The sequence below is a fragment of the Vicia villosa genome, linkage group LG1 (assembly GCF_029867415.1).
Source record: "Vicia villosa cultivar HV-30 ecotype Madison, WI linkage group LG1, Vvil1.0, whole genome shotgun sequence".
Lineage (NCBI taxonomy): Eukaryota > Viridiplantae > Streptophyta > Magnoliopsida > Fabales > Fabaceae > Vicia > Vicia villosa.
The window spans coordinates 86,635,428-86,654,093 of NC_081180.1; the positions used below are offsets into that span (position 1 = coordinate 86,635,428).

The window sequence follows — 18,666 nt, forward strand, 5'->3', positions numbered from 1 at the left end:
ATCCTCTCTTTATTTAATATCCTCCAAAATAAATTTAGGCCCAATAAAAGATATAACTCAAATAATCAATTATATCACTTATAATAATAATTCCTTCAATATAATAATTCCGACTTATAAATAATATTATTCTTAATATTATTTTCCGACTATCCGACTTCGATTTATATAATTCCAAATACGCCCTTAAATAACACCGACAATCCAATTTCGACTAAATCAAATATTTAAATCCTTCAATAATTTAATTAACCAATTTAATTAAATTCGGGGTGTTACAACTCTCCCCCACTTAGAATATTTCCGTCCTCGAAAATTGGCTCAACACCATCCAAACACAAACCTCGTATCCAAATATCAATCTCCAAATCGCGCTTGGTAACACTTCGATCACTACCTCTTCGTCACAACAATGATTCTCATGAATATAAACACATTACAGTTCTTACCAGTTTTGCAATAATCAACGACTCAATGCAGTATTTTGGCGCATCACACTTATTCCAACAGTCCATCAATCCAAATATCAAGATAACTCATCTTTACCGACTTCTGGCATATAGTTTCTTACTCCCTCAAGCCTTACAACAACAGTGTCACCTAAGGCTTCCGCTGATCAACTCTGATAATTCTCTTTCAAGTCACCATTCTCGATAAAATTCCGTCCACTTATATGGTTCACAAATTCTCGATCCAATACAAACTTTCTTCAATACTCATCCTCACATCGTTGTTTACTTGATAATTCCAATCTTTCACTTTGTGACACTCGCTTGCATAAAACGTACTACACCGATTGTTAATCTCATCTAATTCTAACTCAACCATCCCTCTTACCAAGCTACACAAGCTAATGGGCGACTATCTTCACGATAAAATATAGATATTCTTTCTACACTATTAAGACAACAAGACAAATCTATAACGTCCAACACGAGTTTCGTCTACCATTAACAATAGATTGAGGGTGATCAGTTCCCCAATTTGCCAATTAGTATCCGACAACCTTAGTGGAGTATAAATCGTTGTTACAACAAAATAGCGTCCTTTCCGAATTTCCACTTAAATCCATTAACACGACGTAATCCAATGATTCACTTTATGTTTTTACAACTCCCACAACCTCTTACTCATAATATCTCGTCGATGAGACACCAACGTCAAACATATTACAGAATCCACTTCATAGTCACTTAGCATCACACAATCATCAAACGTCTTTCCATTTTCAAAATTACTTCTATACTCGTACTTCACAATTCATCTCATCTCAACCGAAATCCTTCTCAAAATAAATTGGCGATAAAAATTCCATACAGTCCTTCTTTTACATACACCGCCACTTTTTGGCATCCCAAATACGACTTCAATCATCCTTAAGTCTGACTTTTTCCTCACTACTTCTCCACTCCTCCTTCATAGTCATCAACACTTAAATTATCTTTAATACCGAACATCTTGTCCTCTCTTCTTAATCATCAATAAGTTATGCTTAACTTCGCTTCAGACCATTGCGGTGATAACCATTCTTATTCAACACGCTTACACATTTCCATAAGGTAGAATACAACTTCACCTCTTAGTAGGTTCAAATGGTACTTCCAACCGATACTCGAAACTCAAGATACAATCTCCGACGTTATCCAAAATTGTAACATCGACGCCAAGCATCTATAATCTTTATGGTAGCTCCCAAACTCATTCTTAGCTTCACGTCGCCTTCGAATCCGTAAACATCCAAAACTCTCAACAATAATTGCATCGTCGCTTATCGACGACATATCAGATTCTCTTACAACAGAAACCTCTTCGAGAAGCAAGGCTTCTCCCCCACTTATCGTCAAACTACTTCCTGCAACAAAACAAATAAGTACTAACAGTGCTTCACACACATGTCGCGTACTAAAGGATAAAACACCGACAGCATTCAACTGTCGTACAAACTCAACAGACTCGACAACTTGGCCGGACGGACCGACCTGCTCTGATACCACTATTGTAACACCCCATTTCTACCCGGCAAATATATATAAATCAGAGTTTTTCAAAATTTCTCAAAAAACAAATGAGGCGTCACATAATCAAAACAAAACAAATCACCTCGTCGCATAAAGCGGATACATAGCACCTTTGAAATAGAATAACTTATTTGATTAAAACACAGCGGAATCACTTAAGAATATATTCAATAAAATATCTTCAGTTAACTTAACATTTTGTCCAACCAAAATGAAACAATTAAATAGCAACATCAATAATAGTATAAATCGTCCCCCCCAGAGTGCTACGTATCAGAGCGACAACCGACTCGATTAACGGCAACTAAATCTTCATACTTGAATACCTACATGTTGCCAATATAAAGGCGACGGCGAAACAAGAAAAAAAAAGGGTGAGATATCAAATCATATAAGTGGGCATATGATAAATTGCATGCTAGGATTCAGACATATAAAATCATCACATCACAAGTATCAATAGCTACTATACACATCATACTTCTACAGTTCATTAATCTCACATACTTTTCATCACACAACAAGTCATAATCATGTAAATAGTATCATCTAATAAATTTCACATATTCAAGTAAGAACAACATTCAATAGTATAATACTCAAAAGATTCAATACTATTGTCCCAAATATATACACAATCCATCATTATCACATATTCACACGTTTAACCAATTATATATCCAAACATCACCAATTCCAATTATCACATCTCATGTACACATGACAATCACATAAATGCATATATTCAAACATCACTTAACCTCAATGTGACTCAATGCAAGACATGTGACTCTATGCATGTGGTACCCAATGTGGACCCAAAGTTCCACCGCTTCCGATTCATATAGAATCTAGCCACGCTTCAGATCCGGACAAGATCAAAGCCACCAAATGTAAACATATAGTTTACCGCTTCCGATTCACTTTAGAATCTAAGCCTCGCTTATGTTTCAAAGCAAACCACCTTTGTTTCAAGGCATCCATGATATGAATGTATGTACAATGTTAATCAAACATATGCAATTAAGATCATCTCTACCATCTTAATATTTAGCATATCACAATAATTCAACTCGATGAATTATCCACCAATTGTACACAACATTCACAACACATACATATCATTCACATATAAAAGGTCAATTAATCAATTACGATTTACAAAATCCAATTAACACTAGTAACCATACTATCTCATGTTAATTCTCATTTTTCCAATTATATATGAACATACACATTTAAAATCAAGCAATTAATCATTAAAATTAATGCTATCCAACTAACCACAGAGAATCAATACTAGCACAACATCATGACATATACATATATTATTCTCAACATACATATTCAAGTCAAAACACAATTACGGACGAATCCTCAAAATACCGTAATTTACCGACAAACTGAATGATTGATCCAACTTCAAGTATATTCCAATCAATTAAACTCATTGCAATTAATTTAACTATTAATTTAACCAATTAATATCAAACTATATTAATTTAATTCACTTCAATTTCTACTCCATTTCCAATTTCTAGCATTCTATTGCTCAAAATCATTTTTATTGAAAAGAATATCACGCTAGCTTTCTAACGCTTCGAACGGAGACTCAAACGGAGTTACGGTTCAAAAGATATGAATTGTTAAAGTTCCAATAAAAAAACAAACACCGACGTTATACACTGACAACTCTAAACATGTCAGAATTACTCAAAACAAATAAAAATATGACTCTTAATAATTTTCAAACAACTCTGACAACTTATTGTCGACTCTAAAAACTCTATTGACAACTCTAACAACTCTATTGACAATTCTATTAAATTATTATAATTTATTTATAAAGAATATTTAAACCAAATACAATTTCAGTCGATTCGTAAAATATCACAATTTCAACAAAATAACACCACCATGTTAATCTACTAATTAAATTTAGCTATCATGCGAATTTTCATCAAATTTCGGACAACTAATTATATCGCTTAATTCGACTATTTTGATCAAGCGGGACTATTTTCATTTTATTATAACTGCTATTGTATTAATTCATATGTACTGCTATTTGAAACATATAATTTAATACTAATTCTATATATGTTGCTATGGCTAATATATATTGTCACTGCTACTAGAAAATTCATGTGCCAGTACCATAAAAAAATTCATTAAGGGAATAGAAAAAAAGATAACATGACATAGCACACTAGCAGCACAATGAAAGCACGATGAAACAAAGAGAACAAGAATTCATGAAATACAATGGGTGCCGGTTTTCTTACCGTCCGTCAACGGACCCTTCGCCAGTCACAACCTAAACCTTGTATATAATGATCTTTCTTTTCAATTACCAACCCAAACCAGTCCCTATGTTATTCCTCTTTGATTTCTCTCATATGCATCAAGAAAGACTTGACAGTTCTAGCCCATGCAATTATTAACACCACCAGTGACAAACAATAGCGGCAGAGATGCAGAATTTCAAGTTTTCGGAACAATTTAACACACAACCACAAAATTTAAATCCCTAATTTCCAGCAATAATTATCACAAACAAATGCAATAAATCTACACACCCAATCCCCACATACAAAGTTTCATAAGCCCTATTATAGGAAGAGAACCCCACCCTTACCTTATCAATGGAAGCAATTCAATGGGTCTCTAATTGCATCTTTACTTGACACCATGGATGCAAAATCTTCAAGCTTTTTCTTCTTCTCCATAGTCTTGCCTCTTTCTCCTCCATTATTGTTTCTTCATTATGACAACTCCCCCTTTCCAAAATCTCTAAAACCCTAATATAAAACCAATTGGGCTTAGTGTTTAAATCCTCTCTTTATTTAATATCCTCCAAAATAAATTTAGGCCCAATAAAAGATATAACTCAAATAATCAATTATATCACTTATAATAATAATTCCTTCAATATAATAATTCCGACTTATAAATAATATTATTCTTAATATTATTTTCCGACTATCCGACTTCGATTTATATAATTCCAAATACGCCCTTAAATAACACCGACAATCCAATTTCGACTAAATCAAATATTTAAATCCTTCAATAATTTAATTAACCAATTTAATTAAATTCGGGGTGTTACAGTTACTATACACACAGTATTGCTCAAAATCGCACAAGGGTTAATGATCTACTACTAATGATGCACAATTCAGAGTTTAGTTCTACCTATCACACTAAGAATGCACAACAAATATATCATATCACACCACAAGTCTTTAATTAATAAAACAAAGAAATGACTCACAAACACTTGCAACCCAAAAACCAAAGAATAAGCATGCATTTTAAACAATTTTTTTTTCATTTATTTCAAAGGAAACTGAAAGAAAACAAAACAAAGAAATAGTTCACTCCCCCACACTTAAAACATGCATTGTTCTCAATAAAATGAAAAAACATAAGTTTAAAATAAGGATGAGAGAGAGGAAAGAACACACCTGAGCAGTCAAGGAGGACATGTGTTTGCATACGCAACATTTTCTAGTAAGGGCTCTTCTACAATCTATCCTTCCAAAGTGGGACTCTCATGGAACTCCTCTAGGTAGTGCCCATTTAATTTTTTATTAGTTCCTTTGCCTTTTATTCTAGGATCAAAGAATGATCTTTGATAAGTAAAAGTTTCGAATGAGCACGTAAAAGTGGTCTCATTTCTCACAACAACAAGCATCAATGGTTTAAGGGGATGCCTTACTGCTTTTGTTTCATTTGAAACTAAGATCTTATGCACATTACAGGATGGAATAATATCAAGAATATCTCTCAAGGTCCATCCAATTCCCTTCTTATGTTCCTGCAATGATTCCTCTTCCTTCTCAATTTGAGTCTTTGGCGAATAATTTAAATCTTCAGAAAGTAATCCGGACTCTAAAGAAGGTGGTTGTCCAATGGATGATATGTTGAGGACAGTCAGGCTGTTAAGAGCTTCAGCTTCATAAACAACTTCATTTACAATGTCACCCTACAAGGCAACATCAATCTCATCACAAACAACACAAAGGTTAGTGTTAGTACAATCATCAAATGAGCAAACATCATTAAAACCAGATAAAGATGGAAAATAAGTCGAAAACAAATCAAAATAGGCATCATCAACCAACTCAGAAAGAAATTCAATGTGAAAAACAGAATTTTTTTCCACGGTATGTTTCATAACATAATAAATGTTAAATTTAGCAATGATATCACCAAACTCCATGGACATTGTTCCTTCATCAACATCAATTTTTGTTTTCGCTATTTTCATAAATTGTCTGCCTAAAATGATAGGTGCTTTGCTTGAATTTGTTTATTCTGTCATGTCCAGAATGTAGAAATCTGCAGGAAAAATCAAGTCATTAACTTGAACAAGCACATCTTCCACTACTCCAATAGGGCGAGCATTGCTCCTGTTTGCCAACTGAATAGTAAGACATATATGCTGCAAAGGACCAAGATCAAGATTGTTTAAAATACAAGTAGGCATAACATTAATAGAAGATCCTAAATCTAACATGCAATTTTTAAATTTACTATCCCCAATGGTACATGAAATAACAAAAGTTCCCGGATCCTTGCATTTTTTGGGGCATGGCCTGATTATGGGAAGAAATAATAGCCTTTTTAGGTGAAGGTTTTGGCTAAATAAGGGCCAAAAAATTTTGTCCCAAATTGAATCTCTCATTTCCCTTCAACTTCCTCTTGTGTGTACACAAATTTTTCCAGAAATTTTGTGTTATTCGAAACCTACTTAATCACATCAAGGAGCAGAATATTTACCGCAACCTTTCTGAATACACCCAAAATCTCTCCCTCACTTTCTTCCTCATCAATCTTTTTATTTTCCAGTACTCTTTGTGGGAAAGGGATTGATGGCACATACTCTTTTTCAACCTCAATAACAACAGAAGGGATTGGTGTTATCTCAATAATTTTTTTTATTTTTTCTGGGGCTGGTTCTGCAACTTTGTCGGATCTCAAGGAAATTGCACTCACATTCAAATTAGGGTCATTAGGATTCTTCACTACTGTTTGGGCAGGTAGTTGGTTCAATCCTTGAGCTTGCCGCATGGTATTCTTTGAAGTGGTAAGCTGTCCAATCTGTGTTTGCAAAGTCTGAATACTAGAATCTGTTTGTTGCTGAAACTAGAGATTGTTTATAGCCATTTGCTTGATAAGGTCCTCTAGTGAAGGTCCGAAAAATGCAGGGGGGTTACTTGGGGAGAGTTTCTGATAAGTGCCAAAATGTTGTTATTTTGTATATGTAATTTGTGGCACTTATCGATACTTTTTATTTATATCGTTTGAATCATCTCCGCTTTTTGTGTAAATATGTATACTTTAAGTATTATTAAGTTTTTGTGTAATTGTGTACCGTTTGATAGTTTTAATGTATTTTTGTAGGTATTATTGCGTATTCGGAGCCTCAAGGAATAAAGTGTCGAAGACACGACTGCGAACACGATTTTGAAAAAAGAAGAATAAAGTTCTGGTGTAGCGCGCCAAGCGCGCTTAGAGCGGTCTCGGAGCATTTCAGAAAAGTTTGGAAGAATGAAGCGTGCTTAGCGCAACTTTTAAGGCACGACGTGCAGTCTGTCGATTTAAGTTTTAAGTGAGGGCGCTTAGCGTGCTTAGCGCGGTCTGCGTTTTTCTGTTTTTCTATTTATAGGACAACTTTGTTATTTTTAGGTTTTATCATCCTTTTTCCCCTTGGAGAGGCTTTGATCCATTCTTTGTATTTTATAGGTTCAAACAAAATCATTGGGTGGTTCATATGTCGATTAGTTGCGGGTTGTTTCTGATTGCGACGACAACACGAGAAGTTTCTGCTTGTGTTCCTTCTTCCCTATAACCCATTCCAATGGTGGGTGTTGTATGTACATTTTTCTCTTCTTGTATGTACATTTTTTGATCTTAGGATCATCTATATATTTGCTTTACAAATCATTATTGATATTGTTCTTGATCTTTTTGCTTAAATGCGTCATATTTGTGTTGTTGTAGAAATAAACTTCATGAATCTTGATTAAGGATAATATCTATTGGTTTCTAAACTCTAGACATAGATTTAGGACAAATAATCTTTATGGGTATCAGAGCTTAATGCCTCCGTGTTGTTTATGTCGGTTGGGACATCCCCGATGCGAATGATATGGTTGTTCGCGATTTTGCGTTAAACATAACCTCTGTTATGGTAAGTCTCGAGCGATGCTTGGTGATTTTGATGCGTATGGTGAGTGTGTTGGGATAGATATTCAGATTTAAGTATTTGACGGGTAGAAAGAAATACGATTCCATATTTAATTCTTTTGATCTGCAATATATTGTTTATTTGCTTTTATTTACTTTTCCGCATTTACCTTCCGCAAACCAATTTATGAAACTTAGAGTACGAGAATGTTGAACGGCAGTTTTCCCTCACACCAATCTCTATAGACACAATATGATATAACCTATATCACCCAGTAATTTATTACCTATTACTTTTTCTTGCCGCTTTACCGCTCCAAAGTTGCCATACCAAAGAATTGGCTGGTATCTGTATTCGTTGTTGCTATGAGGATTGTAAATGTTTGCTGCCTATGCTTGAGGCAAATCAGTAATTACACCCTCTTGCAATGTAGGACATTATCTGTTGGGTGTTCATGGGAAGTGCAAATACCACATAACCTTGATGTTTGAGTTTTTATAACTTCCAACTGTCTCACAAATGAAGTAAGTTCATCAATTCTGGTCTCTAAAGCCTTGTTGGAAGAAACTTGAATCTCATTCTCCCCTTTTTTCAAGATCAAAGAATTGTTTCTATTTGTGAATTGTTGGGAGTTGAGTGACATGTTCTCGATCAAGGATTTGGCATCAACTTGAGTCTTATCAACAAGTGCTCCACCACTAGCAGTATCCAAAATATTTCTATCCATTGGTAACAACCCCTCATAAAAATACTAAATAAGCAACAACTTGGTAATCTGGTGTTGAGGGGAGCTGGATACTAATTGTCTGAACCTCTCGCAATACTCAGCCAATGATTCATTTTCCTGTCTAATACCACATATCTCTTTTTTGATTGATGCAGCTCTGGAGGCAGGGAAGACTTTATTCAAATCATTCCAGGTCGTGACAGAATTCGGTTCAAGAGAGTATAATCAATGTTTGGCAGCGCCTTGTAGTGAGAATGGAAAGGCTTTGAGCTTAATGTGATCTTCAGTTATTCCTTCAGGTCTCAATGGTGTAGATCAAACAACATGGAGTTCCTTTAGATGCTTATGCAGATCCTCACTTGCAAGACCACTAAACCTTGACAACAAGTGTATTATACCAGATTTCAATTCAAAAGGAACAACAACATCACCATATTCAATACATAAACCATTGTAATTAACATCAGGAGCAACAAGATGCCTTAGTGTTCTTTTATCAACCATGTTATCAAAATCAAGTTCAGAATCGGAATCAATTAAGCAATGCAACTACAAATGCGAAAATGACAGCAATGTCCTTATTAGGCATAAACAAATCGCAAGAAGCAATATGATTAAAATAAATTCAGAAAAATTCAAAAACACGAAATTTAATATAATTAAGTGAAATAAGAATTTTGAGAATTTTTTGGAATTATTTGAAACTATGAAAACAGTAAAAAAAATTAATAAAAAATAGAAAAATGATGAATTTGGGAACAAATTTTAATTCGGACACAATTTTCCTAAAAACCAGATTTTTGACTCTAGGTCGAGAATTGGCCAAAACTGTGAGGAAGCTAGGGCCTAATCTTAAGAAAACTAAACCTATGACTCTAAAATGAGTTGATAACAATACAAGAATCCCCGGAAACGGTGCTAATTGGACCCGCTGTCGCGCGCGAATAAAAAACGTGTATTTTTGAAATATAGTTTACGGTAACGACAACTCGAGTATCGTGTCTCAAGGATTCATGTTCAATTTTTAACCAAATGAAAACGATTATGGGAGGGTTTGTTCGATTAAGAAAAATAGTGCAAATAAGTGATTATTAAAATAAGCTAAGACGATTAATCTATTGTTTTGGTTTCCAAACTTATCATCGACCCAAACAATTCCATTCCTAAGCAGACTCTATTTTCTCTTCGATTATAATAACAATCATACATGCGCAATTGATATTACACGATAGATATTCCTAATTTTCCTAATTAAGCAAACAAATATAACAATCGTGAAATAAGTAAACACGACAAACAAACACAGATTAAGCAAACACAATTAAAATATAGGAACATGCAATCATCAAAATAAATCAATCAACCCTAAGACAAATCAAATTAAACAAACAAGATATCAAAGAGAATAATTGAAAGGAAATAGATTTTTATTGGAAATTAAAAGAACCTCAAATTGTCGGCGGAAACCGATTAAAACAAATTAATCGCTTGGAATTAGTTCTCCATTATCAAGCGTATGAAAATTTTGTCAATAGTCAATATGCTAGAGTACCGCGGCTGTAATAGGTAAAAAGAAACTAGGATTTCCCCCATCTAATTCTAACCGGGTCGAAAACATAAAAACCGGCCCAAAATTAGCCCAAGACTAATTATTTCATAAAGTTTGAAACTTCAATGAATTATTTGAGACTCCTCCACTCCGAATCAACTTTTAGCTTCAACAGAAAAGTTGTAACTCTTTCTCTTAGCTTTATGTCGCACATTAGAACGCACAAAACGGCACCCCATAGCTCCAGGTGTGATCCGCGCAGTAAAAATAGCTTATGCTGAAAATAAAATACGAAAATAAATTAAGAGTAAAAGTAAACTTAAATCTAAAAACACAATAAAATAGTAAAATAAATACAACAAACTAAGAAATGCCTAAGTACAATCATAGAAGAATGAGCATCAAAATGCACTGATCACTTAGGATATGTTTGTTCACTGATACCCTATTACAAGTGGATATTAGATGAAATGGCCCATTGGGCTAATTGAATTAATGAATGATAATCATCTCAATATGCAAGAGGAAATGTCAAGTGGCTAATTGAATTAATGAATGATAATCATCTCAATATGCAAGAGGAAATGTCAAGTGACTTATATAAGCATTTGGGTTGTAACAAACCATAAGACTAAATCCCAACAAACTAACTATCTAAACTAATTATCCAAAATAATAGGTAACGGTAATTAAGTTTCTAATAAAAAGAACGGTATAAAAATCATATTTGACTAAAAAGGGCATTATAAAATCATTTTTCCAAAAATAGAATTAATGAGAAGAAATCTTGGAGATTTTATATTCAAAGGTAAGTTTAAAACTCACCATCTTTAGATCATACCAGATAGAATATTGACCAAGCTAGCTACTTGGAAGAGACACATTCTTTCTATGATACATATGATTCAATTGGTCTAATTCGTCATACAAGACATGCTTCTATATAGTTTTAGAATTTATGGATGACCGACCAACCTTCTTAACAAACTAAATTCTTGAATCAATTTTTTTTTTGTCAAAAGGTAGCATAAAAAAATTAACAAAGCCGATTGGGAGAATGTTTATGTTTTTTTTCTCACCTTTGTATGAAGGAGGTCTTGGTCTGAGAGATATTAAGACAATTAACAAAGCCGATTGTTCATCACTTTGTTGGAATTTATTGACTACCAATAATCAATGGTCTTCTATGCTTATTAGTAGATAATCCAGGCACATAAAATCAATCATGCATCTTATTTCTTCTTTAATATGGCCTAACATTAAGCAATTTTTCTCCCTTTTGGAGGAATATAGTATATGGTAGGTTGGCAATGAAAAGTTCATTGATTTATGGACTAACAATTATTGGAGTACAAAATTAAAGATTTATACCTTATATTTCCATTGGATAATTAATTTTGCAAATTGCTAAGGTCAATTCAATGATCTAGGATATAAATTGGAACATTCTTCATGATGAACTAATTTAGACATGATCTGCAAATGGTTATCTATCTTTTAAAGATGCTTACAAATGTATTAAGAGGTATCACATTGAGTCTTCTTGTACAAAATTCATTTGACATCCATACATATCTCCTACTAAGTCATCATTGTCTTGGAAGCTAATGCATAATGTTGTTGCAACATAATACAACCTAATTGAAGGATAATGTTTATGATTTCGAGGTTCTCTCTCTACAAACATGACGTGGAAACTGCATAATACTTATTTCTTAGATGCATTTACACTAGGGTGGCAAAGCGAGATACCGGCCCCGCCATATACCCGCCAAAAAAAGGGCGGGGATGGCAAGCTCGCTAAGTTGAAATGGGCATAAAAACCTAACCCGCCCCGTCAAGATAATGGGTTGGTGGGCGGTGGGCTTCCCCGTCTATTTTTGTATTTTTAATTTTTTTTTAGATTAATAGACTTTTTCACATTTCAATTAGATTTTTCACATTGTTTTTAGAACAATTTTTTACAAAGCATTTTTTAAACAAATTTTACTTAAAAATATTACATATATTCACAAATAAATGTATAAAATAAAACCATTAAGAATTGAAATTACTAGAATTAACTAAACAAGAGCGGGTTTTGGCGGGACAAACTATGGAGAGCGGCGGGTTTTGGCAAGGCGAGTTTTGGCGAGCAGCGGACCCAAAATCCCAACCCAATCCTCCATTTTTTGGCGGGTGCGTGAGACGGCCCGACGGGCCATGGCCTGTTTTGCCACCCCTAATTTACACCTTACTTTTCTTATAATTGATGAAGTGATTGTTTGATATGAAGATTGATATAACAAATTATGAAAGCTTATTTAAACTTGATGGTTGAAGTTGAATTTCTCAAATTCAGAATCTAATCATGATATCAGATTCAAAATGGTACTAGGTTTTAAAACTTGACACACAAGAAATGTTTTCAGGTTTCAAGTGTCATGTGCAATCTTTCATTCACGAGCTTACAATTATAAAATGTGTCCATATCAAATGTTCACTTTCTCTCGCATCTAAAATTATACAAGTGATATGGTGCTTTCCAGTAATAATTGGATTAAGTGTAATGCAAATGGAGTTTCAAGAGGAAATCCTAGAATCTCAACATGTGTTGGCAATGTTTAGAAGTAATTTAGGAACATTTTTGAGAGCTTTCTCATCTAAGATCAGAGTTAGCAGCTCCTTTGAAGCTAAATTAAATAAAATCGTGTTTGCTATCGAATATGCTAACAAGAGTAATTAGAGAAACCTTTAGTTTAAAAGTGACTCAATGTTAGGCATTTGTGAATTTTCTAATATAATTATTGTTAATTGACATCTTTTAATTAAATAAAAGAATATTTTACGCTATACACTTTATTTAGATTCAAGATATATATTTTTAAAGAACAAAATACATACGTATTAGATATATTTGGCAATGAGGATTTTTTGTTTATTAGAATTTACTTTTTATTTGTATTTTAATTTTTTTTTTAAAATATAGGCTGAAAATGTCCAACTACCATTTTTTTTAGCTATTTGATGGATTAGATTTTGTGGTCGGTTTTCGTATTAATAATTTATTTTTTCAACGAGAAATGTAAGTATTGCAGAGAAAGAAGGATTTCAATTTATTTTAAATGGAGAATACATGCAATTTTCTTAGATATGGTTTGTATTATTTTAATAATATAAATTATATTAAAGAAATTGTAGGTAAGATTTTTCTATTTTAAAATTTAGTCATATTTTGACTTTATAATTTATAAGGTCGTATGATAAAAAAAATATGTTTCGTAACGGTCTTTTCATCACGAGTTTATAATTTATTTACTAACTTATAGCTTATTTTCCCGTCACTATTTTAAATAGCATTTTACCTTATAGTTTATAGTTTATCTTTTTTTCTTCCATTAATACTCTTATAAATTTTAATTATTTTAAATATGTATTTAATTATTAATTAAGAAATGTTTTTTGTGTCATTTTATATTTATCAACTAGTTAACCGTTAATTTTACTAAACACTTTAGTTAGGTTATCAACTACTAATTTATAATTTATAAGCTAACTTTTAATTTTAAGAAAGTGCCTAAATCAACCACTTTAACCGTATCAATAAGTTGGATAACTAACATCTGATGTTGCGACGTAATCAGTTAATGTCCACGTCAGATGCAGGAACGGGTTGGACTTCATTCAAAATTGGCGAGTTCATTACCTATTTTTTCTCTTGCTTTCCCTATTCAATCTTGATACAATCTGAGTGCAAAGAATGCAAAATAAAAGCACTTAATCCAACAGAGCTTCACAGTTGCAACTTCCATATTATTGCAAATTCAACTCCCACTCCTCAGACCTCAATCATCCATCACGCATTGAATTCACAAGATGTGCCAAGGTGATTTCTCAAGACATATTCTAACACCAAGTTATTCACTATATATGAAAACAATAAGAGTCTTGTTTTATTTTGCTGACTATACTTTACACCCCACAACTGTTTGATTAAATGTCTCTCAAAAACATGCACGCAGATTTCGCTATACATATATATGAAAACAATAATAATAATCTTGTTTTGTTTTGCTGACCATACTTTACACCCCACAACTGTTTGATAAAATGTCTAAAAAAATGAGTTAGTAAGTTTTCTTTTTCTGTATAAGAAGCTCTTAATTTAAGGTAGATTTCCATACACCCATCAATAGAATGGCCTGTTTGAAAACGTTCTATTTTGTATTCTCTCGCTTTGCCATTTATTTTTATATCGGAAGATGTAGATCTTTTCTAGCATATACTATAATTTAATATTGTCTGTTTCCAAACTCTGGGAGATTTATTCCAACTCTATTTCAGATGGTTCAATTCCGTGGTCTATACTATGGTCATTATGTAACAACAAATGATAATAATTATACAGTGAAGATTGTTTTCATCCATGTCTTAACGCGGAAAGAATTGAGTCATAGTGATACCGTTGTTTGAATCACCAATATTGTCTGACTCCTTGTTGGGGGCCATGTTTTCTTCATTTCCGCTACGCTTAAAATACGGTGGTTCAAGAGGGGACGGCAAGTTGATTGAAGAGCTGTTCAGGTAAAATGCAATTGTTGCCATTGTAGGTCTTTCATCTGGATCTTCCTGAACACATAACAAACCAATGTGGATGTACTTGATGACTTCTTCTTGGGAATAGGTTCCTTCTATACTAGAATCCATTAGTTCGAGTGGTGTTTGCGATGCCCATTTTGTCCATGCCTGCAATATTCATTTGTTAATGAAGAAAATCTTTCTTTCAACTCTATAAAGAGAAGTCAAAGAAGTTTGGTACTCACGTATCTCCGGATGTCATCTATACACTCTGATTCAGCAGAACAACCTTTCCTCTTTCCACTAATAATCTCTAGAACCATGATTCCGAAACTATACACATCGGATTTCACAGAGAAATATCCATGCATTGCATATTCTGGAGATATGTAACCACTATATATGAACAACAAAAGTGTTTGTTTAGTGGGCGTCAATAATAATGACTGCTAGGTTAAAAGGCATGTGAAAAAGTAAGTAAAGTAAAGTAGGAATTATAAGCTTACTATGTTCCTACAATCGTGCATGTGCTTTCTTCAATTTGATCTATAGATACAATTCTAGCCATGCCAAAATCTGATATTTTTGGATTCATATTACTATCTAACAAAACATTGCTAGGTTTCAGATCACGATGTATTATTTTGAGGCGGGAATCTTCATGGAGATAAAGAATTCCACGGGCAATTCCTTTGATGATCTTCTGACGTTGAGACCAAGATAGTAGTTTTCTCTTCTGGAGATCTACGTTATTAGTTTCTTGGAACAGTCAATTATCTATTTCGAATCATAATGGATCCATTAAGGTGATTCATTTATCAAGACATGCCTTTAGCTTATAGGTTAGAAATGACATACCAAATAAAAAGTAATCAAGACTCTTGTTTGGCACATACTCGTAGATAAGTATTTTTTCCTCTTCTTCCAAACAAAATCCTAGTAATCTCACTAGATTTCTATGTTGAAGCTTGGCTATAACTTGAACCTCATTTTTAAACTCTACTGCACCTTGTCCAGAGCTTCTTGTAAGCCTCTTCACAGCAATTTCTTGTCCATCCGAAAGAATTCCCTAAACAGCATAAAACAGAAGTCAATATAGAAAATAAGTATAGATGATATTATCGTTTAATGTAGTACTAGTTGATGTATTTACCTTGTATACTTCTCCGAAACCACCTTTGCCTATCCTGTTTTCTGCAGCAAATCTGTTTGTTGCTGCTTCAATTTGGGCAAATTCAAATTGCAAGGACTCCAAAGTGCTAATGTCATCTCCAACTACAAAAACAAGTTTGAATTTTGTAAATTATATGGCTAAAGGGAAAGCTTCTTTTTGTTTGCAATAGAAGTATATTTTTCCATCTTACAGCTTTCTTTGAGAATATCATGCTTGCTCTTTCTTTCTTTTCTATATAGAAAGCAACAATATCCCAAGACTAAAAGCACCAGTAAAACAATAATTGGAACAATGATCTCAAATATTGTTTTTGTCTTCTGTTTTCCTGCATCAATATCAGTAGTACATTGTGTTATTTTGTGTTTCCATCAAGAAAAATGAGAAAATCCTTAAGCAGAAAACCAACGAGAAAAATAGGAGTTTCATTTTTAGTGTCTTCTATGAATTAGCTTATTGTGTGTGTTGTCAGGGAAGTTAATAATAATCCAAAATATCGTAGAGCATTTTATTGTAAAGCCGATTTTCCTCAAATATCATGCTTATTCAAATGTGCTAATTGATTTTACTTTTACTTAATTGATTTGTATGTGTAAATTGTTATTGCTGTATTTTATTAAGGAAGCGTATAGAGTTTATAGTGCAACAAATTTTTCAACTTGACCAATCAAGATTTTTTCACTGGAGCAAAATCACATATCCCTTCTCTTATGCTCACAACAGAACGTAAAAACATAACACCGAGCAGAAACTTTTTTCTCTAAAAGCTAACACCCTCTAGTAGTTGATAAAATAGTGATGAACCAGATTATTACAGAAGATATATTTCTTGCTAGATATAGTAATCATGGGTTGATAGTAATATATGGTATGATAATAACTTGATTGATGTTTTATTGTGTCAAAATTGATAGTAAAATTAAGGAAATGCATATTAGGGTCAGTCAAAAGTTTAAACCTGGTGGAGCTAAAGAGTTAGGACTTGTGGGTGATGGTGGCACCCAAGAAATACTTTCGTATGTCTTGCGAAATGGATATAATTCGAATCTAACACCACAACTGGGATAAAATATCGTGCCTCCAGATTTTCCTCTGCAGCAACTAGTTGGAACTTCTGCTATGGCATCCGTAAGACACCACCTGCAGTTTTCTGCAGATAGGTATGGGAGGCACCAAGCGTTGGCATATAGTTTTTGGTTTTCTGTGAGATTCGTCGACTTGTTAGCCAACTTTGCAGAAGAATTTGCTGCTGCATTTCTCAAATCGTTCAACATATCCCAAAGAATGTTGTTGAAGCTTCCAACCTGACCGACATAATCCTTATCGTTCATGAAAGAAAGTTCTGGAGTTTTCTCAACGATGGAAAAGAAGCTATTATCAGAATAGCGCACATAGCATATTGTGTACCAAACTACGGCTTCTTTTGCAGTGGTGCACAGTGATGATATGATTTTGGCTGCTTCTATCACACACGACTGGCAGACTTTGGGGTCAATGTCTCTAACGCAAAGGAAGAGACCGTAGACAGTGTCCACGTTATTGTCGCCAACAACTGTGGCGTTGTAGTATCTTGCATTATTACTACTATTGGAGGAGAGCAAATCTAGGAGTGTTTTGATGTTGGAACGGTAAGTGTTATACGTTGCAGAAGTGCTGTTCCTTGTGCAGTTATAGTAAGCATGTGTGTCATTATCAATAGCAGCTTGCATGATGGGAGAAGAAGAGCAATGGACAAAGTGGAAAGAGAAAGTTGCAAGTAGAAACAGAAAACTGAAGGAATCCATACTTTGCAAGGAGGGAATCAAGAGCTCAAATAATACACCAACAATACATTGTCATGTTGGTGGTGGTAGGTATGTGTTTTCTTCTGTAAACTTTTAAGGATTAAGTTAAGTGATCCTATGACAAAATGATTTAGTTCAGTGATACTTAATATATTAATCCCAACCCACTGTGTATTTATTCATTTTCGTTCTCTTGATTGAGTTTCTTACAGAAAACTTTTCTTTGCCATACATGATGCTATCTCCACTCAATAATTTTATACTCTGACAGTCTACACTACCTCCAGAAAGTCATGTGAAACATCAAGTACCAACCCACTTCATTCACACTGCAATTATGAAAGTTCAATTTGGCTGCTTTTGGTGTCCACATAGAGTATATATTTATATTTTCCCCTCTAAAATAGGACACATGGCCTTAAATACTGTTGTTTATTTTAAAAACATAGGAGAGAATAGTGGGAGAAAATTATGAAATTGAATGCTGTTGGAAAATGCATTACAACAGAGTTTTATGCAGTGGTCTTTAAGTCAGAGGATGAAGAAATTGTAAACAACAAACAATCACATACAATGAATCATAGAAAAGGGGTTAATTTAATATATATACATATACCTTCTTGTCAACAAAATCAGGCCATGTAAGGATCAGAAAGACAAG

At 33.5% G+C, this 18,666-nt stretch overlaps 1 protein-coding gene across 1 annotated transcript; it reads right to left on the reverse strand.

Moving 5' to 3' along the window:
• Positions 1-14,903: 14,903 nt before the first annotated feature.
• On the reverse strand, positions 14,904-18,005 carry LOC131643435 (cysteine-rich receptor-like protein kinase 44). Its single transcript, XM_058913646.1, has 7 exons — positions 17,180-18,005; positions 16,415-16,549; positions 16,204-16,325; positions 15,909-16,119; positions 15,557-15,794; positions 15,296-15,446; positions 14,904-15,218 (listed from the first exon to the last, which is right to left on the reverse strand). Exons 1-7 carry the CDS (start codon positions 18,003-18,005, stop codon positions 14,904-14,906), a joined length of 1,998 nt encoding a protein of 665 aa, XP_058769629.1.
• Positions 18,006-18,666: the final 661 nt, after the last annotated feature.

Coding starts and splice junctions, on each gene's coding strand:
- LOC131643435 (XM_058913646.1), bottom strand. CDS start 18,005: ATGGATTCCTTCAGTTTTCTGTTTCTACTTGCAACTTTCTCTTTCCAC. Junction 16,120..16,203: donor GTTTCGGAGAAGTATACAAG/GTAAATACATCA, acceptor TATGCTGTTTAG/GGAATTCTTTCGGATGGACA. Junction 15,795..15,908: donor TCTTGATTACTTTTTATTTG/GTATGTCATTTC, acceptor CTAATAACGTAG/ATCTCCAGAAGAGAAAACTA.